Source organism: Mobula hypostoma, chromosome X2, assembly GCF_963921235.1.
Source record: "Mobula hypostoma chromosome X2, sMobHyp1.1, whole genome shotgun sequence".
NCBI classification, from domain to species: Eukaryota; Metazoa; Chordata; class Chondrichthyes; order Myliobatiformes; family Myliobatidae; genus Mobula; species Mobula hypostoma.
Window position 1 is genome coordinate 23,453,339 of NC_086129.1, and position 26,601 is coordinate 23,479,939.

The following is a 26,601-nucleotide window of genomic DNA, read 5'->3' on the forward strand; positions in this document are numbered from 1 at the left end:
GACTCCCTTGACCTTTGCACCTCCAATTTCTGAATTTTCTCCCCATTTACAATATAGTCTATGTCTTTATTCCTTCTACCAAAGTGCATGACCATTCACTTCTCTACACTGTACTGTATTCCATCTGCCACTTTTTTGCCCATTCTCCTAATCTGTCCAAGTCCTTCTGCAGATTTCTTGCTTCCTCAACCGTGTCTGCCCCTCCATCTATCCTTGTATCATTTGCAAATTCAACCACAAAGCCATCAATTTCATCTTATCTTGTTTAGCAGCCTTTCATTCTGTTCAGAAATCCTTTGACAAGGTGCTGAACTACTGGTCATAGAATGGTCTCAACCTCTGACATAACTAAGGTGATGAATTGAGTGTCCTGTATGAAAGTTATAGAAGCACTTTCCCTAACTTGGCTAGTGCCATTTACAACTTATTTTTTTTTCCTGCAGGTTCCAAAAATGCACATTCTTCAGTTTCTCATTCAGAAATTGTGATTCCAACTGGTACAAGTGCCTTTATTTCCATGTTCAGTGGTACGTACATTGACAAGTAAACTAAACTGTTTTGTGAAATCCTCAGACTGACAGGTGCCAAGGATCTATCCTCAGTACAAAAGCATACAGTGTAAAACAACTTGTAAAACTTTATACAAGTTCACAAAACACCACACATTAAGATATGTTTTTATTTTAAAATTAACCAGCTTTAGCTTCCTGTAGTTTGAAAGCAACATGCTTTATGAAGTTTATAAATGTACATTAGAGATAGTTTAACATTGTCCTTCATAGAAATAAGTACAAGCAGCTTGCCAAGGAAACATTTTAACTCAGTCTTTCAGCACACCTGTAACCACATATTTAACATCCCTTTTTCGGTTTGTTGTGGGAAAAGTATTTATCATTGTGGATATATCCCCACCTCAAACCACTCAGTTGACATTGTTATAGCCAAGTAACTAGGGGCAGCACAACCAATTGCTAGACCTGCACCGAGATGAGTAACAGTTAGTGTTCAGCGTCCCTGCTGCAGGTGGTGGATGTTGGGAAGAGGTGATGCCCTGAACCCACCCCTCATCTTTAAACACCCTGCATATACATAGTGTTAAACATGTCACACAGAACCAGCATCAATGCAACAGTACCCCTGACTGACTTGGCCTCTCAAAAGGTGGGACTTGGTTAAAGAAATATTTCATTAGCTTTGTCCAGCCCTCAGTAATTTAACTGCAGAAAGATTTCATCAGTCAGTGCAGCAAGTGTAATTTGATAGCTGCAATCTGTATTACAAAACATCAGAAATGGAAGTAGATGAATGAAATAGCAGTGTTTGGGAGTTGTGTGTGCAGTGGTGGGGTGAAGGAATCTGAACTGACAACATCTAGTTGAACCTTTTTAAGCTTCAAGGATGAAAGTTAAAACATACATTTTTACAGAATGTACAAGGATAGCACAATAATCCATCAATTACTAGAACCTCACAGCTTAACATTTCACATTTAGAGATGGTGTTTCAAATGCATGATAAATCGCAACCATATAATATAAACAAGATTCCAAGTTATGTGCAATTAATTACATCAAACAGTAATGCTGTGAGGCAGATGCAACAGTCTAGAGGCAACTTAATGGAGAAGAAATATTCACTATTAATGCTTTTCTTCAGCAGACAAGACATGATCACTGCACAGTAAATTTAAGTAAATGCTGTTACAATTCCCACAGATTAATTCTTTACAGGAAATCTACAATGCCATCAACTTCACTCATTCATGGACCAAATGGACTGAGGTGGGGGGGGGGGTTAAGGTGAGGAAGACTGAGGACCAATGACATTGTGAAGTTTCTTCACCTGTAGTTAGTTACAACTGCATGTAATGAGGGTGGACTTCATTCTCAGTACAGGTGATCTCTGGAAGTGAAGACCACATGCAATAGTTATAAACCAAAACCAAACCTACTTTGCTTGGAGGGCTGCTGTTAATCAAAGATATACTAATCACACCAAGGCAGTCTTTTTTTGGATCAACTCATTTGTTAATTAAAAAGTGAATAATAATGATGAATATATTTAAGCTACAGGCTGGAGTGAATCATGCTGTAAAATGTAATTAAGAATTTCGTACAGAAGTCCCACAGTGTCAGCTACAGAGAAGTATTCAGTATAGGGAAGTGATGGATGCATTAAAAGGGGGAAAGAAATATGAGTAAGGAAAAAAAAAAATCAACATCTGAGAGAGTCAATGCAAATTTTTGTCTTTATTCTAATATGGCCCTTTGCTGCAGTCTGCACCTGAGAATGGCCTTCCATTTAATTCTACACATTCAAGGTTAAGAAAGCTTGGTAATAACTAAGCAACCAGCTTGATGAACAGCATAGATCAAATAAACAAAGTGCAAAATAACTAAGACACAACTATACTAGTTATGATTTTGCCTCTGACATTGAGGTTTATCATATTCAAAACTTTTCTTTGCAGAATTATGCACTAACATCATTACTGAGCTAACTATGCATATTAAGCTTCATATTATTCATTTGAGAACAGGCGATGCACAGCATCTCAGTTGGGCAAAATAGCAAATCTCTTCCACACATTTGTTCTCCTTCCTTGGTACACGTATTATTGGCAGAACTAGTTGTGGTAATTGGTGCTTCCAATCTCAGAGCGGGCAGCAGGGGGAGGAGAAGAAAACTCCTTATCATCATTCCCATATTTGTTAGTAACCTTTATCCAATGTCTCTGAGATTATCATAGGATGGGCCACAGGAGTCTGTTGAATTTGGCCAATGGCCAATCACTAGGACAGATATAGAGGGACTAAGAGGTACATAAAATATAAGTTTTCAAATACCAAGTGCATTAAATCTCAGTGTTAGAACATGTTTAAAAGCATTTTACCCCCACTAGTTGAAATTAGTTGAAGTAGATTTGTTGCCTCCACCTGTAATGCTGACTTCTGTTCATTGGAGTTGCAAAGTATTCAAAAAGCCATGTTTGGAGAACAGTTAGGTGGAAAGGCTAGAGAAATAACTTTTCGACAACAAGGAGAAATAACAAACAACAACCTTACAAAAGCATGTCTGGCCACTAAGACGTGGAACAATTTTAAACTCTAAACGGATGTAAGGGGAAAAAATGGAACTCATTCCAGGAAATTTTTTTTTGTAACATGATCTATCCACAGTGGTAAGAATGTGAAAATGAAAGCCCTGGAACATTTGAATCACATTTAGCAGAGACCTTCAATGTCTTTCTGGATAGGTGAATGGTCTTCCTACTTCATACCTGTACAGTGATCTGGTTGTATGTTGGGTGCTGGGTTAGATAGTACCCTATCCCTCACCAAACAGCTATCACTTTTTATGACGATGATGGGAAAGCACAAATTTAATAGAAAAATCTGTCACATTAAGTCATGTGGAATTGGAGGTCAGGGAACAAGTATGGCCAAAACTTGAGTCAAGTTCACCTAAAGCTAATTTTACAGTAACTTTATTTAGCTTCAACCTGCAGCCCTCTGTATACACAATGCAGTAGATTATTCTGTTAATCAATAGCTGCCCACATCACTGACACAAGCAGTCGATTTCATACATGGTGGCTTTGATCACAAGTACACTCAGTGGCCACTTTATTAGGTACACCTGCTCATTAATGCAAATATCTAATCAGCCAAATATGTGGCAACAACTCCATGCATAACCGCATGCAGACATGGTCAAGAGATTCAGTTGCTGTTCAGACCATACATCAGAATAGAGAAAAAGTTTGATTTAAGTGACTTTTAACGATGAATGGTTGTTGGTGCTGGATGGGGAGCTTTGAGTATCTCAGAAACTGCTGATCTCCTGGGATTTTCACACATAACAATCTCTAGAGTTTATAAAGAATAGTGTGAAAAACAAGATAACAGACTGGTTCAAGCTGATAGGAAGGTGACAGTACCACCCATTATAACAGTGGTGTGCAGAAGAGCATCTTTGAGCTCACAACATGTTGAACCTTGAAGTGGTACCTAATAAAGTGACACAGAGTGTCTATCTTTGATCTTTCTTACACTTTTGAAGAGATCCTGCATTCTCTCTTGTTCACCAGTGCCATTCTCCAATTAGGATAAAGATAGTTATAGTTCTTCAATATTTCCCTTTCCCTTCCCCTGTCTGACATAAAGATACTCTATTTCCTTGAAATCAGATATATACATTAAGGACTTGACAGCCAACTCATACTGGCTCTTCATTACAGATGTAACTTGCTCTTTTAATTTTCTTTTTAAATTTAGCTATTGAAAATCAACCAAAGGATAATCATTAATAATGAAATACCTTAGCCAGATTCATAAACCTATATCTGTTAGATGAGATATAGCAGCCCACTGAACAGCAACCAATCCAGGGGGAAAAAAGGCCAAAGTCAAAAAGCACACGAATGAACAAAACTTCCAAGTTTGCAAAGCATGATGCTACCATTTGGGGGATAGGCTGGGAGAAGAGGGCACCTGATCTTTCATGTTCCAGTCACCAAATTTCCTACATTTTGTTCAAGTTGTACTCTTCAACACCACATTGTTTAACATCAAGTAGACTCAATAATAAAACTTTGATCATTTGACTTCTTAACGTGAATAGTTTAGTTTTATAAGCAGGAAGGGGCTGTTTCAATGGATTTGCTACAAAAAGTTTGGTCTTATGATCAGGATCACTTGCCTGGAACATTACTTGTGACAAATTCTGGGTTCCCCACATTTTGTGGTTACTTTCAAAGAATTTTTGGTTCATCATTCAATAGACTTAAAATTAAACATCCAATCTGGTAGAGTTTAGCAAAAGAGACCTAACCCTCTTTGGTACAGTTTACAGAAGGCATGTCAGGTATGGAACAGTTCAGTGTCTTCTCCCAGTCTTAGATTAATGCAAATTAACTTTACTTTCACTGAGCTTGCATGTCAGTAAGTGACTCAGCCATAGATCCAATAGTCAGTGGTGTGAACATTTATCCTAACCATAACAGAGCAGATTTGAGGACATCAGCAGAGAAAAAAAAAGTTACATTAAGAATACATTTCACTTTTAGTTGAGGAGCAAGATCTTGTAAAGTCCATTGTAGTACACAATTCTTCCTTCTTCAAAATATCATTTTTCCAAAAACAAAAAAAAAAAAAAATCAGGCTTCACTAATTCAAGAGGATCACAAATACACTTACCATTATCATTATTGGTTTAATGTTGAGCTGGAACACAAGTTCCATTACGATATCCCTGATGGTAATCTGGACTGAGACTAAAACTGACACAAGCACAGTTACACTTTTACTATCCCATACACAGTTCCTCCCATCTTCCAACTCCCTGCCCAAAACTCCCTCAAAGCAACAATAAAACGTAGCACTGTATTCTGTAAGTCACATACTTGGCACAAATGTGTACACAAAAAAAAATTACATTTAGGCACAAGTCAGAGAGTATTTGCTGCAATTTCTGTCTCACTCATACATCTTCTATAAAATGCTTTTTCACATAAAATTTACCACATTAAAATCTGATGGAAGTTCAAATCTTCTACCTCCCAGCTCCACAGCAGGAGGACAAATTCTTACATTGGACGTTGGAACTGCCAGGTATATATACACACAAGCAAAACGTGGCTACTCAAAGCCTCCTTGAGAACTGTCCTGCCTTCATAGGACAGGTAGGAGGTGTACCTTGTGCAAAATGCCAAGAAGCAAAGTGTCCTGGACTGGAGTTTACTGTTGCATCATTAGCCTTTGTTTGGCAGGGGACGGATGAGGAGATGGCAGATGCTCTGATGATGCTGTTGCTATCATGGCAGATTGAATATGAACGGTCTTGTGAAAGAGTTTGTTGCTGAGCATTATCACAAAGGAGAAGAGATGCAGCTGAAAATGACTGGAATGAGAGAAGGGCAAACAACTTTAATCAGTTCTGTTTATAAAGAGTAACTGCAATTCCTCATTCTCCTAACAAACTTCCACCCATCCCCTCCACCCAATAGAGTCACAGTAAGGAGTCCTACATCTTTAAAAATCAATAAATCAGTAAGTGTATCGCAACTTCTTAGGAACTAACAAAGGCTCTGATTATTGATTTCCAATTGCTTTTGGTTACCAGCACAGTGCTGGAGTATTCCTATTGGTGATATTGTTGCTTAAAAAGGGAGAAAATAATTTAGTCAACTACAGATCAGGCTGCCTAATGAAGTTATGCTAAAAATTCCGAGGGACAGTATAAATCAACCAGTCAGTATACATTTGCCTGGTGTAGTTAATAGAATTTTTGATGTGGTGATGCTGGGGATTTATTATAGCAACATATTTGACAAAGTTCGATGTGGAAGACTGATAAGCAAAGCAAAAGACATTGGGATCCAAGACATCATAGTAAGCTGGATTCAAAATAAGCTCAGCAGGACAAACTGTAACAATGTCAGGAATTTTACAGAATTCAGTGTATTAAAAGGAGGATTAGAAGGAAGCAGAGGAGAAAAATGTTTTCACCCAAGATGTAGGAAGAAATCTGGAACTAACTGAAAAGGCAGTGGAACTTTCATAATACACAAAAAGCATGAAGATGAGCACTTGAAGAACGTAACCTAGCAGAAAAAGAACTAGAACACAAGATTAATCCAAACAACAGTCCTGCTGAATGGTCTTAGCCCGAAATGTGAACTGTACTCTATTCCATAGATGCTGCCTGGCCTGCTGAGTTCCTCCAGCATTTTGTATGTGTTGCTTGGATTTCCAGCATCTGCAGATTTTCTCTTGTTTATGATATTCTTAGCTACCCACGTCAAAGAAATTCCTGTGTTACAGTGAATTGTTCGGTATGGATGCAATTAAAGCTAAATCTTCATATTATTTATCATTTGAAATATCAGATCAATATCTGTGAATCAGAGTCAACTGCAGGCTGAAGACAGCCTGTCCTGGGGTTTGCACGGTTGGGAGGGACTGTGCATGTTTTCCTGTTGTTTTGATACTTGTTGCGTTCAGCCAAGCATTGTGAGCATGCTATGATGGCACTGGATTGTGTGGGACACTTGCAGGGTGCCTCCAGCACAACCTTGGCTGTGTTGGTTGTTAATGCAAACAACACATTTTACTGTATGTTTTTATGTACATATGATAAATAAATTTGAATCTTGAATCATTTCAAAATCTCATAATTTTCTTCCTACTTTTGAATAGCTTACATACCCTTTGACAAGATAAGAGGACTAACCAGGCAACTGAGTGGCATCAATAGATTCAATGGAAAGGGAGTTTGCCAAAGTTGGATGCATCAGCAAGGGAGATGAGGCTGAATACAGGGCTACGGTAGGAAACTTTGTCACATGGTGTGAGCAGAATTATCTGCAGTTTAATGTGTAAAAGACTAAGGAGCTGGTGGTAGACCTGAGGAGAGCTAAGGTACCGGTGACCCCTGTTTCCATCCAGGGGGTCAGTGTGGACATGGTGGAGGATTACAAATACCTGGGGATACGAATTGACATTAAACTGGACTGGTCAAAGAACACTGAGGCTCTCTACAAGAAGGGTCAGAGCCGTCTCTATTTCCTGAGGAGACTGAGGTCCTTTAACATCTGCCGGACGGTGCTGAGGATGTTCTACGAGTCTGTGGTGGCCAGTGCTATCATGTTTGCTGTTGTGTGCTGGGGCAGCAGGCTGAGGGTAGCAGACACCAACAGAATCAACAAACTTATTCGTAAGGCCAGTGATGTTGTGGGGATGGAACTGGACTCTCTGACGGTGGTGTCTGAAAAGAGGATGCTGTCCAAGTTGCATGCCATCTTAGACAATGTCTCCCATCCACTACATAATGTACTGGTTGGGCACAGGAGTACATTCAGCCAGAGACACATTCCACCGAGATGCAACACAGAGCGTCATAGGAAGTCATTCCTGCCTGTGGCCATCAAACTTTACAACTCCTCCCTTGGAGGGTCAGACACCCTGAGCCAATAGGCTGGTCCTGGACTTATTTCCTGGCATAACTATTTAACTATTTATGGTTTTATTACTATTTAATTATTTATGGTGCAACTGTAATGAAAACCAATTTCCCCCGGGATCAATAAAGTATGACTATGACTATGACAGTGCATTTGGATGTGGCAATGCTGTGGTTGACTAACATTATTCCTGTAACACTGGGGCAACATACTTTATCAGGGTGAGACAGAACGGATACAATGAAAATAAGTGTCTGTTTTTAGTACAAATTGCCAAGGCCACTGGCATCATCCTTGAAACACATTACTCTGCCCACTAGATGTCGAGGGAAATGTATGAACTGTGGACAGAGGGACAAGGCTGGAGCTCTGTAAAACAGATAATGTATCCTTATGAGAGAGAGCATGTGATAATTGTCATCAGGCACAGTTAGATTCAAAATCTCCTATCAGGTGAAGTAATATCACTCTTATTGTCCCACCTTCATGCTTCTGGAGATGAAAAGTGTTGAAACATCACAGCAGAGGAGCAAAATCTGGGAGACGGTCTCAAATCAGCATCAATCTCACTTAGCCTGTGGAAACTTGTTTGCTGTCATACTTGTAGGATTGCAGAAAATTCTTAACCTTCCTCTTTAATTCAACCTCTAATAGTGAACCTCAAAATATTTGGACTGCTTCAGAGGAGCGAAGAGAGAATAGAATCAAAGTATACTCACAATGACCTCACTGGGACTTTTGCTTCATTTGCACTTATTATAAACAGAGGAAAAAGAATGGAGAACAAACAGCCACTGTAAAACACAAAAAGAAATACTCTGTTGCAAAGTGGTCATTTTAATACACTGCTCTAGGCAGAATACTGTTTCCACTGGAAGTAGACTAGCAGCAACACTTACTGGTTTCAACATTTGGGCCCAACCCAAACACTGAACTTTTCAGACACTGTCTGTAAGGAGCTTGTATGTTCTCCCTTTGACCATATTGGTTTCTTCTGGTAGTCTGGTTTCCGTCCACATTTCAAAGACGTGCAGTTCAGTAGGTTAATTGGTTACATGGGTATAATTGGGTGGCGGGGGCTCATTGGGCCAGAAAGGCCTGTTACTGGAGCTCTAAGTAAAATAAATTTTAAATCCACCCTGGTCTAATCTGATTTATTTAGCCAGGAAATGTTTCTCTCTTCCTGTAACACCGAATCTCCACATCTGTGTCTCCTTCTCTTCTCTGAATACTCACTTTGTCCAATTTTCACATGTGTTGTCTCATTACGTGTATTTTTTTGATTTCTTTCTCCTTTATCCCTAATTTTCAGGGTTTTTGCTGCAAACTGGGGAAGGAGCTACATAGGACTAATATGCACAGGAGAGGGGAGCATGCAAAGACACAAATACAAGCTCAGATTCAAATCTGAGATGTTGAGGGACTGAGAGGTGACAATGAGGACATGGGTACTGGGTGGTCCAGAATGGAATCAAAGTGTACTCACAATATATATTTGGATGAGCTGAAGTTCACAGGCAGCTAAGGATAGAAAACCAGTGTAGATACCAAAGGAAAAAGCAAATGTGAAGGTTATAAAATCATGAGAAGTTTCACAGGTGTGTTCAGGTGTAAAGGTGATGGAGTTTGTGGATCTGTGTGCTGGGGAGGACAAAGCTTGCACACATGTCAAAATTTCACAAATGATAAATGATAAAACAATGGGCAAGGGAGATGGTTGTAACCAGTGGCTAGGTGGGGTTGTGCTGGGGCCTGCTGAGTAAAATTGGACATCAATTTTATCTAGGTTTAGCTGGAGAAAACTGAACTGGCTTGGAATATGACAAGCAGAATCTGAGGAGCAGGGAGGTAAACCTGGTGAGATTCAAATAGATGTCTTGGAGGAAAAAGTACAGAACTTGGAAGCATCAACATGTTCAGGACTTCAAAAAGAACCACTGAGGTGAAAGTATGCAAGAGTTTCCAAAGTAAGACGAGGTCATAGATTTTTGTGTTTGGTTGTGGTGTTGAAAAGGAATGCAAGTTAATGAATCTTAGAATTTACAGCTCAAGAAGGAGCCCATTTGGTCTATACTTACTCTAAGAAACAGCCATCCAATGAGTTATCGATCTGTTTCTCAAAGCTTTGTAATTTTCAATATTCATGTACTCATTTCTCTTTAGAGAATTATAGCTGTAGCTCCTTAACCAATCTTTCAGGCTATGCATTCTAGATCACATTGCAAGTTAACTTGCAGGATGAGTCGATGGTGAGGAAGGCAAATGCAACCTTCGCATTTATTTTGAGAGGACAAGAATATAAAAGCAAGGATGTAATACTGAGGCTTTATAAGGTATTCGTCAGACCACATTTGGACTATTGTGAACAGTTTTAGGCCCCTTATCTGAGAAAGCACGTGCTGGAATCGGAGAGGGTCCAGAGGAGGTTCACAAAAAGAATCCCAAGAATGAGGGTCAATGTATGAGGAACACATTCGATGGCTCTGGACCTGAACTTATTGGGAGAGAGGGTGGAATTTCACTGAGACCCATCAAATATTGAAAGGCCTCCATAGACCAAGACAGAGTGGATGTGGAGAGAATATTTCCAATAGTGAGAGAGTCTAGAACCAGCAGGCACAACCTCAGAATACAAGAACATCCCTTTAGAACAGAGGTGAGGAGGAACTTCTTTAGCCATAGGGTGATGAATCTGTGAAATTCATTGCCACAGACAGCTGTGGAAACCAAGTCATTAGGTATACTTAAAGAGGAGGTTAATAGGTTCTTGATTAGCAAGGGTGTCAAAGGTTACAGGGAGAAAGCAGGAAAATAGGGTGGTGAAGGACAATAAATCAGCCATGATGGAATGACAGAGCAGACTCAAACTGCTGAATGACCTATGTCCTATGTCTTATAACTAGTTACATATATTTTTCTCTCATTTCAATTCTGGCTTTTGATAATTACTCTAAATCAGTGTTCTTTGGTTTACTGACCCACTTACCATTTACACTACTTTTAGTTTAGTTACAAAGACCTTTATGATTTTAAGGAAGAAAATCCCAATTTCTCCAACCTCTCCACGTAACTGAAGACCCCTCACCTTCCATATTCTGCTCATAAATCTCATGCACCCCATTAATGGCTTTGACAAGCTTCCTAAAACAGACAGCCACATCTTTATACAATACTTTAGCCTAGCCCAAGTAGCAAATTGTAAGGTTCTTCATGTCAAAGAACTTGTACTTTTTCATCTATTTTTACTGACAGTTTCGTATAGCACAAACCTGATCACATAGGATGAGGGCAGAGCAGTGAGAATAGCCAAGGGTAATCCAAAACCAAAGTAATAGGGCCAATTCCTTTCAATGTTGGACAAGCGCTGATGCATCTCCACCCCTATACAAACAGAGGAAGAACAAATGTCTCAAGATAATGTTTTGCATTTAAAATATACACTAAAGGCATTGAAACTGAAGAATCTCAAAGATCAGGCAAGTCGATACAGCAATCTGACATGCTTCACAACAATCCATTTGTTATCTCATTATAAATTGTTACAGATGCTCCATTCAGGTTATTACAAGGCTAATGGGCCACAGACTTTCCATTATGAACCTACAACAGGTACATTTGACCAGAAATGCCCAGATTCGGAGGCCTTCCAACCACAATGTTACCACTGTCAGGGCCTTCAGCTGGGTTTACCTAAGAACCAGGAACAGGAATAGGCCAATTGGCCCATTAAGCCTGCTCCATCATTCAGTAAGCTCAAGGTTGATCCAATAATTGACAATACTAGTTTACCCACAATATCTCCATACTCTTGAAGTTGAAATATCTGTCAATGTATGCCAAAAGTATATTCAATATCTCTGTCTCTACAACCACTAGGCTGCAGAATTCCAAAGTATTCACAACCCTCATAAAAGAAAATCCTCATCTCCTGTAATGGGTGCAGTTAAAACGGCACCAAATGGCTGCCTCTTTGAGTTCATCTGCGGAAACAGATTAAACTTCTCTCCTTAATGCCTGTTTTTCCCTTTTCAAGGTGGCTGGGGTTCTATCGAGGTCCCCGATCTGCAAAGGCACTCAAAACTGCAGGTCTTTCACTGCGATGAGTTCCCACTCCTGGACCAACCGGCCGTTTTCCGACATTTTCCAGGCGTGGCATGGAAGATGGGCCCTCTGGGGTGTGGCCCTGCGTGGCTCTGTGGACGACTGATTCCTTGCCAGTGTTGCTGACTGAAGCATCGCGGGAGAAGGAACATCAGGATTTTGCTGTGATGGATGTGCGGAAGGGGGGGGGGTCTCTAGTTTACCAAACACTTTCTCTCTCTCTCTTTAAGATTTCGAGTCTGGAGAACCTCGGAATAAAAAACAATGCGGCAGACTGTAACAACGTAACTGCGACTGCTAGTCTCCCCTTTCGCTGTGCAATGGGTGACATCTCTCTGTCCCTTATTAATGAGAGAGAAAGCCCGTGGCTGTCGAACTGTTGGATAAGCGATAGATTTTGTTGACTGCAGATCATGGTCTCTCTTTGGGTGCTTTGTTACTGTTTGGTGGGTGGTAGGCGCTGATACTTTTTGCTGAAATGGATGGAGGGGAGAGATTGAAGCTTTACTGCTGCTTGTGCAGGGGAGGGGTGAGGGGGGCTTTGGGGTTCTAATGTTTTTTCGGTCATTCATTCTTTTGGGGTTCTTCTGTTTCTTGTGGACATCTGTGAAGAACAGACATCAAGTTGTATACTGTATACATTCTTTGATAATAAACAGAGCCATTTGAACCCTTATTGGGAAACTATGCCTCTTAATTCTAGGTATCACAGAATTCACCCTGTGAAGTTCATGTTTTAATAATATCACCTTGCATTCTGCTCTACTCCTGGTATAGGCACAACATTTTCAGACTCTCTTGATAGTCAACCCTTTCATCCCAGGAATCAACTTAACAAGCCTTTTCACTTTGCTTGATAAAAACATAAAAGGAGCAGAAGTGGGTGAAGGTTCATCAAATATTGTCCCCATCTAGAAATAAAACATACCTCAAAAATAAATTTTCATAAATTTAAATGGAATCAACATTTTTTTCCCAAGTTATTGATTTGGTTTTTCAGATCTCAAGTTACTAAGAAACTGACAGTCAGAGAAACCACAAGTTGTGTCTCAGAAGTTACCTTTTTGCTACCACACCTGAAGATTGTGTGGTCAAATGCCTCCTCAAAGACTTGGTCATCAGACTCACATTTTATTACTACTCAAATATGCTCAACATTTCACATGCTACGTTACATTAAAACTTCACCTTCCTGTGGCTGGGCATGGAAAATTGCACAACAAGCATAAGCTATAGCAACTCACAATAAGGTATAGCTAAATTTTCTCTGTACATCATTTGAAAAGGACATTTGGAAGATGTCAATAATTACAAGATAACTAGGAAGGCATCAACATCTGTGCATAAGGGGTAAGGAAGGGTATCAATATTTGCAGGAGGATCCCACAAAAAAATGTTTGGGGGGGGGTAAGAAAAGAAAACATGTTATTGAAATACATATCTTACATTGCTAATAAGCAAAGTGTGTTCTGTATAATCCTGAATGGAGTCGTGCAGTCTTGTACCTATCTACCTCCTCATGTTAGTCACGGACCAAGGAAAAATAATGCTTCCACATCGGTTCCCAACCAGTACTGTGAAGGTTAAATCAACTGCCTAGGTTTCCTTTAAGGTTGAGAACATGCCTCAAATTAATTTTAGACAAAAGGACACAGCCACTAATGTTTATCGGATGTAGGATCTAATCTTAGACCTTTGTGACATTAAGTGTATCCAAGAGATTTATATTAATTACTATTAGTCATACTCAGGTAGCATGCATCAGTTGAGAGACATTTGCACCCATTGGCATAGCAGGTGACCTGAAGGGAAATAAATCTATTTAAGCATACATACAATATGGTACCTCTATGAATAAGAGCTTGTTACTGATAATGTCTCTAACTGGGCTTAGAAAAGCTAACCCTCAGATAGTCTAATTTTAAACTGCCGCCCTTCCAGTGGGGACATAAAATTTATCAATTCAGTAGTTTTGCTCGGCTGCAGCCCTGCAAGTGGCTTTTAAACCACAATGACCATTATTCAGCTGTGAGCGGCTTAGTTACTAAGCAATTGCATCATGCGTTTTCCCTCAGCCTTCCCTATCGGTCTACTGTGTTAGTTCTGTAATAAAATGCTACAAAGGCCAGCTGTTGGTGTTATCAGGCTTGTCTTAAATTATCATTTATCCGGTGAACTGATTTTACTCTTGTAATGGGATCTTGCAGAGGAAGTGCCAAGCAGCATGAGCACAAATTAGCTAAGAGGAAGAAGTGAGAGGTCAGGTGAAAACAGTTCCAAAAAAAAAGAAAAAATAAAATAAAATAATCAACTTAACTACTCAATAAGTTGCTATCTTTTGAAGTCACTACCAATTTAATGTGATCATTCACAAGGAATTTCTAATGTGGCCAATACAACAGGACAGGTGGTGTCCCTCTCCAGTTTAGGTGCTCTTTCGGAATTTACATAATGGCCAGCATGGTCAGAGAAGAATTTTTCCTGGTGTGCTTTCACTAAATAAATAAAAATATTCCTGTTTTCCCTTTCCCTACAGGCAGGTTACGTAGTTGATTGGGGTTTTGGCAGTGATAACAAGGTACCAAATGTAGAAACTTAACATTGGGGCTCACTGGTCAAGCTTGTCTTTTCCTTTTCATACCTTACACCCAACTTACTATCAGATGTCAGTGGCAAAAGCTTTACTTACCATTGTTGAACCATTTATACTCAAAGCAGTACAAGGAATACAGCATTGACATATGAAACAGACTGCCCAGCTGTCCAATAATTTCAATAGGAAAATGACTCACAATCAGTCCCTAGAGTAAAGAAACAGTGGTTAACCATAAAAGTACCACTCCAGAACCCATCTTATCCTCAAACTTTTCAGCAGAAGGTGTTGAATTACTAAAAACTCCAGTTTCTTTTTACATTAGTATAATTCATAGTTACAACTCAACTGTTTGCTGGACTATGGTTCCAATCTTATCTGACTTGGGGGTTTGACGCCCACTCCACCAACTTCAGCAACACCCAATGCACTACAAGAGAAGTGCTTGACTGCTGCAAGTGCTCTCATTTTCTAGAATGTCACCATCAGGATTTTTTAACTAAACAGCAGGCAGCATTAAATTCCATCAACCATTCTTCCTAACACTGAATTCATAAAGTGTTGATCATTCTCCCTCTACAGATGGGCATTAAAATTGCACAGTGCTATCTCAAACATGGCAGGGTTACTTGCTTCTTTGTCTTAGCCAATATAAACCCCTCAACTAGTGAACTAAGCTGTTGAATGTTCTCCTTACACTGACTGCTGAACTTCCTATGTTACACTGCAATTGTGACTCTATTTTATATGTAATTCATTGGTTGGAGAGTTCTGTTGTATGTCCCGGAAGACAAAGTATTTCTTTCCCCCTGAGGGTTTTAACTTAACAATAAAACTACATTTATCACAGTTTCATAATAAAATATAAGAATTGTGTTGTACAGAAAAATGCCAGTATACACCTGTGTAAAGAAATTGAGACATAATGACAGAATGGACCAAAAAGATGATTGTGAGAAACATTTCTCATCAGCAGGCAGTTTGAGTTTCATCAATACCACATCAGCACATAGTTCAGGAGATTAAACAGGGCATAGTCAAAATTAAAACAATTCTATCGCTGACAAAGAAAACTACACTCATGCTCAGCTTGGAGTTTATTAATCCAGCATTGTATCTCTGATCCAATCATACCTGAATGAGGAACAAGGCCTGCAGAAGCAGATTGAAGAGCATGTCTGCAATAATCTTACTGATACTGGGGAAGGGTTGTGCTTTCCTTCCAGACACTTTAAATGCTAAATCAGCAATGTCCTGTAAAATAGAGGACAATGTTGTAACATGTGAAGCAGTGTTATAGATAATTTAACTTGAATTGCAGATGCCAGAAATTTTAAAGAAAAATACAAATACTCAGCAGGTCAAGCAGCATCTGCGGAAAGAGAAACATTTAACATATCAAGTCACAGACCTACAGAATGTTTCAAGCATTTTCTGTTCTTACTCTAAAGAATCAAGATTTTCCTGCATAAATGTTGTGACTGAGCAATGAATGGTAAGGAATAAACGTAAACATATACATTTTCCATCTTCCAACAACCAAGGTTACTTTTTCCTCAATCATTTCTGTAGTTTAGCAGCCTCCTCCCAAGATTCTGATGTCTGAATGTGCACTATCAACTCAGTTACAAACTGTTTAAGCACTTCTGCATTTCCAGAGGTTCTCCATCTTTAATGTTAGGTTACCAATTTTTCCAGCTTTAATACTAGGTTACCAATTTTTTCCATTTCATTTTTCAAATAATCCCATGCCAACCTACCAGCTGGACATATAGGTTCTTTGCTTTATACTGTCAGAAACAGTAGCCCCTAAAAGCCAGTAATATAACTTTACAGCAACATAACCCCAGATTGAAAGCTCTGTAAAACTGATCTTAAATGGATTACAGTTAGGATTAAATAATAATGAATAAGTAATATAAATTTTAACTTACATTATTCTTTAATTCTTAAGATATAGTTCTTAAAAAATCATTTGATCAAATAGACTTTCATGATCAGGATTCTATTTAACTGAACAGCATGTAGCAGTAAATCAACCTTTCTTCCCACCACTAAGCACTACCTTTTGACAAAAATTCAAGGAAATCGCCATCTCTCTGGGCTGACTGAATCAAAATCAGAATCAGGTTTATCAAGGACATATGTCGTGAAATTTGTTGTTTTGTGAAAGCAGTACAGTGCAGTACCTAAAAATTACTGAAAGTTATAACAAGAAATATAAGAAATAAATAAGTAGTGAAAAAAGAACAAAAAAAAAAGGTGAGTCAGTGTTTGTAATCTGTTCAGAATTGTATTTTAGATATTTTAATTAATCCTAACAAAATATAGATACTATTTCTGACCGCTTCACTGTTATATTTGTCTTTTTCACAAATGGTTTGTCCTGCTGCATTTTCGCTATCATTATCCACACACAAGAACTATTTTACTGGAAGAAAACTAGACTTTAAGGGTGGTTTTCCTTTTTGAAAAATCTAATTGTTGCACGTCTTTGGTGCACTGGTATCCAGTCAGTGGTGGGGTGGGGGCTGATAACCAGAGAAGCTGTCCTTTTTTGGCCAATAAAGTGAGGTTTCAAAAGATAATCATGTTGGTGCTGTATGCAGACAGAGGAGCAAATAAAATATAGGCCTTCATTGCAAATAGATTGGAGTATAAAAATCTTACTGCAATGCTGTAAGGCGAAAAGCAGGGAATATTGGCTATTGCTTTTTTATATAACAAGAAGGATATACTGGTCTAAGAAGATACAAAACATTTAATATATAGCTTTGAGTGATGAATAAATTGTCTGATGTGGTGAAGATAAGTCGACTAGATGAATTTACTGATGTATTTAAAATGATGCAATATAGGTGCCTGGGGATTGGCGGAGGCCAAAAAAAATTCGGATTTAAATATTTAGATCCTTGTTATGTGAGCCAAACAGGGAGGACATTAACAAAATGACTGATTGCATCACAGGCTATATCAATTTCTGTGAGAACACCATCCTGCCAGCCAGGACTGTATGCTGCTTTCCCAACAATCCCTGGATCACCAGTGACCTGAAAGAATTTTGAATAAGAAAGCCTTCAGGTCTGAAGATAGATAAATACTGAGGCGAGTACAGAGTGAACTAACAGTAAGGCTGAGGGAGTGCAAAGACTCCTACAAGAAGAAGCTGGAGTACAAGTTCCAGCAGAATAACATAAGGGACATGTGGTCGAACACGAAACAGATCACAGGCTTCAACATTAAAGAAAGGAAGATTGAGGGCTGCCTGGGTAGGACCAACAAATTGAATTGTTTTTCCAACAGGTTCAACATGGGACCTTCAGCTGTCCCCTCCCCCACTTGCCCAAACCAAGCACCCTCCCTGCCCCCAAAGCCTCCTCCATCCATCCCTCCCTCCTCTCTGGTGAGTGCTTGTTTTCCAAACCCCCTCAACTTCAGAGTATTCAGCTTCCATGGGGATGCCCACCCTCCCTCACCTGACTGTGACCACAGGCCAGGTTAAGAGACAGCTGGAGCAACTACATCAAGGCAAGGCTGCAGGACCAGATGGTATCAGCCCCGGGGTACTGAAGGCCCGTGCAAGCCAGCCATCTGGTATTTGCAGCACCTTTACAATCTGAGTCCGACTCAGGAAAAGATACCAGTGCTATGGAAGACTTCTGGCTTTGTTCCTGTACGCAAGAAGGTGACTCCATCTGAACTTAATGACTACAGACCAATTGCCCTCACATCTTGTGATGAAGGTGCTGGGGAGGCTGGTCCTGACTTACCTTGGACTGCAGGTGAGATCTTCATTGGACCCTCTACAGTTTGCCTACCAACCTCATGTGGGAGTGGATGATGCCATCATCTACCTGTTGTAGAGAGCTCACTCTCATCTGGATGATGCTAGTGGCATTGTGAAAATCACATTTTTTGATATCTCTAGTGCCTTCAATACAATCCAGCCACTTTTTCCTGAGTGAGAAGCTGCAAAGGATGGGCGTAGACAAATCTTCTATCTCCTGGATTACTGACAGATAGACCCCAGTTTGTATGGCTGGGTAGTTCTCTGTCCGACGTAGAGGTGACTACACTGGAGTGTCACAAGGAACTGTCCTGTCTCCATTTCTGTTCACTCTGTACACCTCAGACTTTTAGTACAACTTTCAGTCTTGTCACTTGCAAAAGTTCTCTGATGACTCTGCGGTGGTTGGGTGTATCAGAGATGGGCAGGAGTCAGAGTAAAATAGACAAGGTTGTGGAATGGTGCGGAGAAATCACCTGTTCCTGAATGTGGCAAAAACCAGGGAGATGGTGATTGATTTTAGGAGGAAGAGGACTGCGACGAGTCTTGTCTACACGTCATAGTACAATAGTTGCTGTTTTATCATTTTGTATGTTATTGCACATTGGTAAATTAATTATTCTGTACTTTATTAGTTAATATTATTATATTTATTATCATTGCTAAATGTGTTTTTAAAATGTTGCTGCTGTAACAATAATTTCCCACTCAAGATCAATAAAGTACTTATTATTATATCTAGACCAGTCAGTGCCAATTTTCTTACATCTTGGCACTAAGCTGAAACAAGGCTTATATTTACTTATTTAAAGCTGTGAATTTGGTATTCTTGACCACTGGGATTGTGAATTTTGCTATTGAGTATATTAAACACAGGTAGACAAGATTTTGAATGCTACTACAATCAAGAGATTGAGAACCTAGCAAATGAAGGTAGAATTATGGAGGACTATCTGAAATCCATGACTTCTGGAGCAGGCTAAATGGGCATTACTACCGACTACATCTCATATGCTGAATTGAAATGATCCTGCAAGCTTATGCTATGAAAAGTAAAGTTGGCTCAACTGCCCAAGCAATAGGATGCTTGGCAACAATCAGCTCTAATTAACTGTGGAATTATAATAAATTAAAGCCAAAGCTTCATTTCAGCCAATGAACACCAGGACTTGGGCCTGCCAATTCGAGCTTGGGTTAGTACAATGCATTCTTGCTGGGACAAATTACTTTCTAAATTGGGCAAATAAATCAATGTGGGCTCAAAGATATATTCCATACCCATCATAAATGTCCATAAAATTTTCCAGCCCAAAGTAAATTTAATCAAGGAATTATGGAGAATTAAATCTATTGACATTTTGTTTTGTTCAGACATTAGGATTGTTGCTTAAAGTGTATTCTTACAGTTGCTTTCAGTACAAGAAACATACCAGTTTTTCATTTTCACCATTTTTATGTCTGATGAAAGGTTATTTCAGCTGAAATATCCCCTCCCAACAGAGTCTGAATGACCTGCTGAGTAATTCCACAATTCTTGAATTCTTCTTTTTAAATCAATGTCTGAAATTTGCATTTTCAAGTTCAGAATTTTTTTTTGAGTCGGGCTGACATTTACAATCTACAGTTAGTCACTCAAGAAGGTAGAAGTGAGTTGCCATCCTTAATCAGAGCAGTCCATGTTGAAATTAATTCCATGTGCAGGGGAGTTTGACTGAGTAATAATGAATGACAGAATAAATTTCCAAGTGAGTTTGGCTTGTGACTTAAATCAACACCTGTGAGTTCCGCTCCTTTCAGGAATGGTGCAGTTATATGGCTACTGCCTCACAGCTATCGATAGATACCTGGGTTCAATCCTGACCTCCGGTGCTGTCTGTGTAGAGTTTGCAAATTCTCCCTGTGATTATGTGTTTCCTAACAAACAGACCTCAGATAGTCAGGATGTACAATCGCTCCTCCCTCCCCATCATCCTCAGCACGGGTGTCCCCCAGAGCTGTGTGCTGAGCTCACTGCTTACACATGACTGGATGGCCAGACACTCAAGCAATCACATTGTCATGTTCACTGATGACATGACAGTGGTGGGGCTCATCACCAACAATGATGAGACGGCCTACTGAGAAGAACTTGCACCACTCACATTCCCCCTTGCACTGGTGGTACAGCAGTGGAAATGGCGAGCAGTCTCAAACTCCTGGGAGTGCACATCACACACACAACCTCTCACAGTCCCAGAACACATCCTACACAATCAAGAAAGCTCACCAACGCCTCTACTTTCTGAGGAGACTGAAGAGAGCTGGACTTTGCACATCTATACTCATGACCTTCTATAGGTGAGTAGTAGAGAGCATCCTAACATGCTGCATCACTGTATGGTACGGAAACTGCACTGCGGCAGACAGGAGGGACCTACAACGGCTAGTTAAAACTGCCCAGCGCTTCACTGGCACCAGCCTACCCACCATCAAAGACGTATCTACAGAAAGATGCTGGAAAAAGGGCAGTAATGTCATGGAGGATCCCAACCACTCTGCCCATGGGCCGTTTGCCCCTTGGGAGGAGTCTACACAGCATCCACGCTGGGATCGCCGGACTCAATAACAGTTACTTCCCCCAAGCCATCCAGCTGATCAACACCTCCACTCATTAACCCACTCCTCCACACCTCCCACCACCATTAACTTTACCATCTCCTCAGTCACCTTATGTATAGGCACTCCTTATCAATCAAACTACGCATATAAGCTAACCTTATGTATTTATATTTGTTGTGTTTTTATTGTAGCCTCTATGATTATTGTGTTTTTATGCTGCATTGGATCCAAAGTAACAATCATTTTGTTCTGCTTTATTCCGGTGTACTGAAGAATAACAATAAAAAATAAACAATCTTGAAACGATCTTGAACAATCTAAATAAATAGTGCAAAATGTGGAATAAAAAAGTAGTAATCATGAAATTTGATGGCATCGGGGAAGTGCTGGTCTTCAGGCTCCTGTATCTGTCTCCTCCCTCGCAGTAGTAATGAGAAGCAGGCATGTCCCCAATGGTGAAGGTCATTAATGATGGATGCCACCCCTCTTTAAGTCAGTGGCACAGCAGTGGAAACTGCAAGCAGTCTCAAACTCCTGGGAGTGCACATCACACACAACCTCTCATGGCCCCAGAACACATCCTACACAATCAAGAAAGCTCACCAACACCCATACTTTCTGAGGAGGCTGAAGAGAGCTGGACTTTGCACATCTATACTCACATCATTCTACAGATGAGCAGTAGAGAGCATCTGAACAAACTGCATCACTGTATGGTAAGGAAACTGCGCAGCGGCCAACAGGGAAGCTCTACAATGGGTCGTCAAAACTGCCCAACACATCACTGGCACTGGCCAATCCACCATCAGACATATACAGAAAGGTCCTGGAAATGGGCCAGTAACATCATGAAGGACCCCTGCTCATGGACGACTTGTCTCACTCCCATGAGGAAGGAGGCTACATAGCATCCACGCCAGAATCACCAGACTCAAAAACAGTTACTTTCCCCAAGCAATAAAACTGATGAACATCTCCACCACTACTTTATTATTTCCCATTGGTCACCTTATGTACAGCCAAACGTCACTTTATGGACATAAAATAAATGTACATAAGCTATTTTATGTACTTATATTTATTATGTATTTTTTCTATTATTATTGTTATTATTATTATTGTGTTCTTCATCTTTTGTGTTTTTTAGTGCTATATTGGATCTGGAGTAACAATTATTTCATTCTCCTTACGCTCATGTACAGGAAATGATATTAAACAATCTTGAAACTATATGAATCTAACAGATTTGGGAATTGGGAAGTGCTATTAAAGAAGCCAGCAAATTGTTGCAGTCATAATGCAGATTCCAATGCTAGCTGTATTATCTAGGATGATGTCCATTTTCCCTGATGCTATTAGAGATTACACTCATCTATTGAAGTGATCAACATTTCATCAAACACTTGATATGCCCAAATGAGGCAAAACCTTTTTGAGTGACTCAGGAAAAGTCCGACAAACCATGGAATATCCGGCCTCAAGACGATAACTAAACAATCTTCAGTGAAAATCTGCTTCAGTACTAAGTCCTTACCTGAAACCAGATGGCATTCACTATTTTACTGAGAACAAACAGAGGCAGTATCCACAAAGCACTAAAGGTGGAGTTCAGGATAAATTCCAACCAGGACCACACATCTCCATGTAATGAGGGATCTCCTGCTCAGGCAAAAGGAACATCAGTTACATAAATGGTTAAAAATAAGCACCTTCCAATCTGATAAAAGCAGTGATTTCACAATTTCCCTCGGGATCAATAACGTATTACTACTACTACTTAACCACGAAAACAGCCTGAGGCAAAACATTTGGTTTGGGGATGCTTGAAGGACAGGAGGTGAAACAAAAGCAGATCCCATGGAAGTATAGAAACAACAGAACTGTGAAATGGAAGCAGTGCAAATTGAAACTGAGTAAATGAAGTGGGAAAGAACAACTTACAAGACATTTAAAAACATTTCTTCCAATGCACACAGAAATCATAATCACTTTTGATTCTCTAAAGTATTAAGAAATTAAGTTAATATAGTTTCCAGCAACACACATCAAAGTTGCTGGTGAACGCAGCAGGCCAGGCAGCATCTCTTGGAAGAGGTACAGTCGACGTTTCAGGCCGAGACCCTTCGTCAGGACTAACTGAAGGAAGAGTTAGTAAGAGATTTACTAGCTCTTCCTTACTCTTACTAGCTCTTCCTTCAGTTAGTCCTGACAAAGGGTCTTGGCCCGAAACGTCGACTGTACCTCTTCCTAGAGATGCTGCCTGGCCTGCAGCGTTCACCAGCAACTTTAATGTGTGTTGCTTGAATTTCCAGCATCTGCAGAATTCCTCGTGTTTACGTAATATAGTTTCCATTTGCCTTTATGGACTGCAAAAATACACCTCTCTCCCACCTTGTTCCTGGGCACCCAGCCACATTTTTTGCTTTCAACTGGTCAGGTCAACATGTTGGAACAATAGTCCACAAAACATCACGTAGCAATATTGCTGGAATTTTAAATATATTTGAACAAGCACAATTTCAACAAAGTACAGAGCACGAGTTAACGCTTGTGTGTTGCGTGGACCAGCTTGCGAAAATACTGGAAAGGATAGCTAAAATGTGTCCAGATTAAATCTGTGATCCACCTCTTCTAATTCTTTGACATAATTGTAAACTGTCAAATTAATTTCCAGTATGTTCTCTGCCCTAGAAAATGGTAACATTATTGCAAATGTGCAGAATAGGGGTATGTACAAGACTAAGTAGTTTTGCAAAACCTTGATGGTCAGCACAGAGTTAACTGATATTCTCCCATGCCCACTTAGGTGCAAAACGGACTAATCAAACAGATCAAATTATGTTATCAACATGACACTGTACTCATTAACCTTGAAATTTAAAATGGAGTCTTAAGTAAACAAAGAGTTTATGCAACAGCTTTGAAATAGAATCAAGACTTCAGATTCCAAATACATGTATTACTTTCGACCTTTGGTTCCTTTTCTTCTTAATAATGTGGGCTTTGGCTCACTCACACACAAGGCAATTGTTCATGTAATCAAGCCAACTGGAGCCCTCTTTGCACCACTCTGTTGAACTTTGCACCGTTCCATTGTTTTGTGCTTGTCACTATTTGTATCAACGTATGCTGTTTACCCTGTGAGCTTCAAGCAAGAAAGAAATTTCTTTACAACTGGGCGTATATGACAAGAAACTAATATAAACCTTTACCTTCCATCTAACTGACATTCACCTTCCAACATTCACATTAATGAAAATCGGAAAAAGGAACCCCAATTTACCACATACCCTAGTGAGGTTACATTCTATCCACTACAGGTGTCCCCCGCTTTTCGAATGTTCACGAAACCTCGCTGTTACGAAAGACCTACATTAGTTACCTGTTTTCACTAACAGAAGGTGTTTTCACTGTTACGAAAAAAGACAGTGCGCAAAAAAAGCAGCACGCGATAAAAGGCAGCGCGCGCTCCGGGCAGCCAAGCTCCTCCCCCGGAACTGCATTCTAGCCGGCATTGCTTAAACAGATGCCTGTGAGCAGCCGTTTGCAAGATGAGTTCTAAGGTATCGGAAAAGCCTAAAAGAGCTCGTAAGGGTGTTACACTTAGCGTAAAACTAGACATAATTAAGCGTTTCGATCGTGGTAAACGAAGCAAGGACAAAGTGAGTTTGTGGAAGTTGATGAAGATGATGTTGAAGAGGTTTTGGCATCCCACGACCAAGAACTGATAGATGAAGAGCTGATGCAATTGGAAGACGAAAGGATAACAATCGAAACCGAATGCAGTAGTGAACGGACCGAAAGTGAAGTCATCCAGGAACTGAACGTGAAGCAACTGCGTGAGATTTTCGCTGCAATGATAAAGTACGACTTTAATTTTGAAAGAGTACGTCAGTTTAGGGCATATTTGCAGGATGGTTTGAGTGCTTACAAAGAACTGTATGATAGAAAAATGCACGAGGCTAAGCAGTCAAACATACTGTCGTTTTTCAAGCCTTCCACATCAGCCACAGCAGATGACGAACCTCGACCTTCGACATTGAGGAAGGCAGACATAGAAGAAGATGACCTTCCTGCCCTGATGGAAACAGACGACGATGAGATGACACCCCAGTGTCCCGACACCCCAATCCCGGGCTGCGGACCGATACATTGCGGCGGAGAAAGCAGCGGTAGCCGGGACGCACCCAACACATCTTTAAGAAAAAAGCTGAAGTTAATTAATCAGGTGCCGCCTGGCACGTAAATGTCGGCCCAGATCAGAGGCGAATGCCGATTGATTAATTAGCTTGTTTATTTCGGCTTTTTTCTTAAAGATGTGCTGGGTGCGTTGCGGCTACCGCTGTATTCTTCACGGATCGGTATCGGTCGGTGGCCTGGAGGTTGGGGACCACTGCACCACGCCAACCTCCAATGACTCAGCCTAACACACCATCATCAGTGTGCTCGACGCTGTCTTCCCAATTCCAGTAAGTGATACTACACTGTACATACATTATTTCTACTTTCTATAGGCTGTGTATTTTTATGTGTTATTTGGTATGATTTGGCAGCTTCATAGCTTAAAGGTTACTGAAGAGAGTGTTTCTGCCGAGAGCGCTTGCGCCGTGTTTCTGCCAAGAGCGCTTGCGTGAGATTTTCGCTACGGAGAACAGTGCGGCAATGATTGTAGAAAAGTATTTCTACTTTATATAGGCTGTGTATTTATATCATTCCTGCTTTTACTATATGTTACTGTTATTTTAGGTTTTATGTGTTATTTGGCATGATTTGGTAGGTTTTTTTGGGTCTGCGGACGCTCACAAATTTTTCCCATATAAATAAATAGTAATTGCTTCTTCACTTTACGACATTCCAGCTTACGAACCGTTTAGCCGTTTCATAGGAATGCTCTACCTTCGGATGGCGAGGGAAACCTGTACCTCCTGGCTGAACCTTCATACAAACAGGACTCAATTTCTTGGGCAATTGTTACATTCTGTTAGATTGTGGGCAATTAGTATTTCAGTTGCACCTAAATCACAGCTTACACCATCCTTCCCAACAAAATAGTTCACATAATTCAAAGCCTGGAGATTAACAGCTTTGTGGGCTGAAGGGCCTGTATTGTGCTGTAGGTTTTCTATGTAACATGGAATCTTTTTGGTCTATCATCTGGTTTACACCATTTCATACATTCACTGAACAACCAACTAGGGGTGTTTGAAGGAATTTTTGTTTTCATGGGATGCTATGGCTCAGGAATTTCACTTTTGTATTATTTACTTACCTATAATATGTGCAGTGATGGCCTGAAGCAGAGGGATAAAGACCCGGTAAAAGACAAAGATACTCAACTGTGAAGAAAGAAAATGAAATAGATGTTACAGGAAACAACAGCACAGTGTTGTGTAAAATATTCAAAGATTCAGGATCTAAAGTACATTTATTATCAAAGCATTTATAAATTATACAAACTTGAGATTTGTTTGCTTACAGGTAGCCACAAAGCAAGAAACCCGGAAGAAGTCAATAAAAGAAAAAAATAAAAATAAAAGACCAATACCTGATGCACAAGGC

The 26,601-nt window shown here is 40.0% G+C and overlaps 1 protein-coding gene across 3 annotated transcripts in view; it reads right to left on the bottom strand.

The window, feature by feature from the left end:
* Positions 1 to 489: 489 nt before the first annotated feature.
* Positions 490 to 26,601, bottom strand: part of ei24 (EI24 autophagy associated transmembrane protein) — a 50,763-nt gene continuing 24,651 nt past the window's right edge. For 2 of the 3 annotated variants that reach the window (XM_063038628.1, XM_063038629.1), the window contains exons 5-11: positions 26,312 to 26,378; positions 22,577 to 22,701; positions 15,792 to 15,911; positions 14,754 to 14,865; positions 11,233 to 11,344; positions 8,683 to 8,757; positions 490 to 5,901 (exon numbers count right to left, since the gene is read on the bottom strand). In XM_063038628.1, coding sequence (XP_062894698.1) covers positions 5,739 to 5,901; positions 8,683 to 8,757; positions 11,233 to 11,344; positions 14,754 to 14,865; positions 15,792 to 15,911; positions 22,577 to 22,701; positions 26,312 to 26,378 — 774 coding nt within the window. In that variant the 3' untranslated portion in view covers positions 490 to 5,738. The remainder of the gene's footprint in view (positions 5,902 to 8,682; positions 8,758 to 11,232; positions 11,345 to 14,753; positions 14,866 to 15,791; positions 15,912 to 22,576; positions 22,702 to 26,311; positions 26,379 to 26,601) is intronic. The other variant, XM_063038630.1, reaches the window with a different exon arrangement.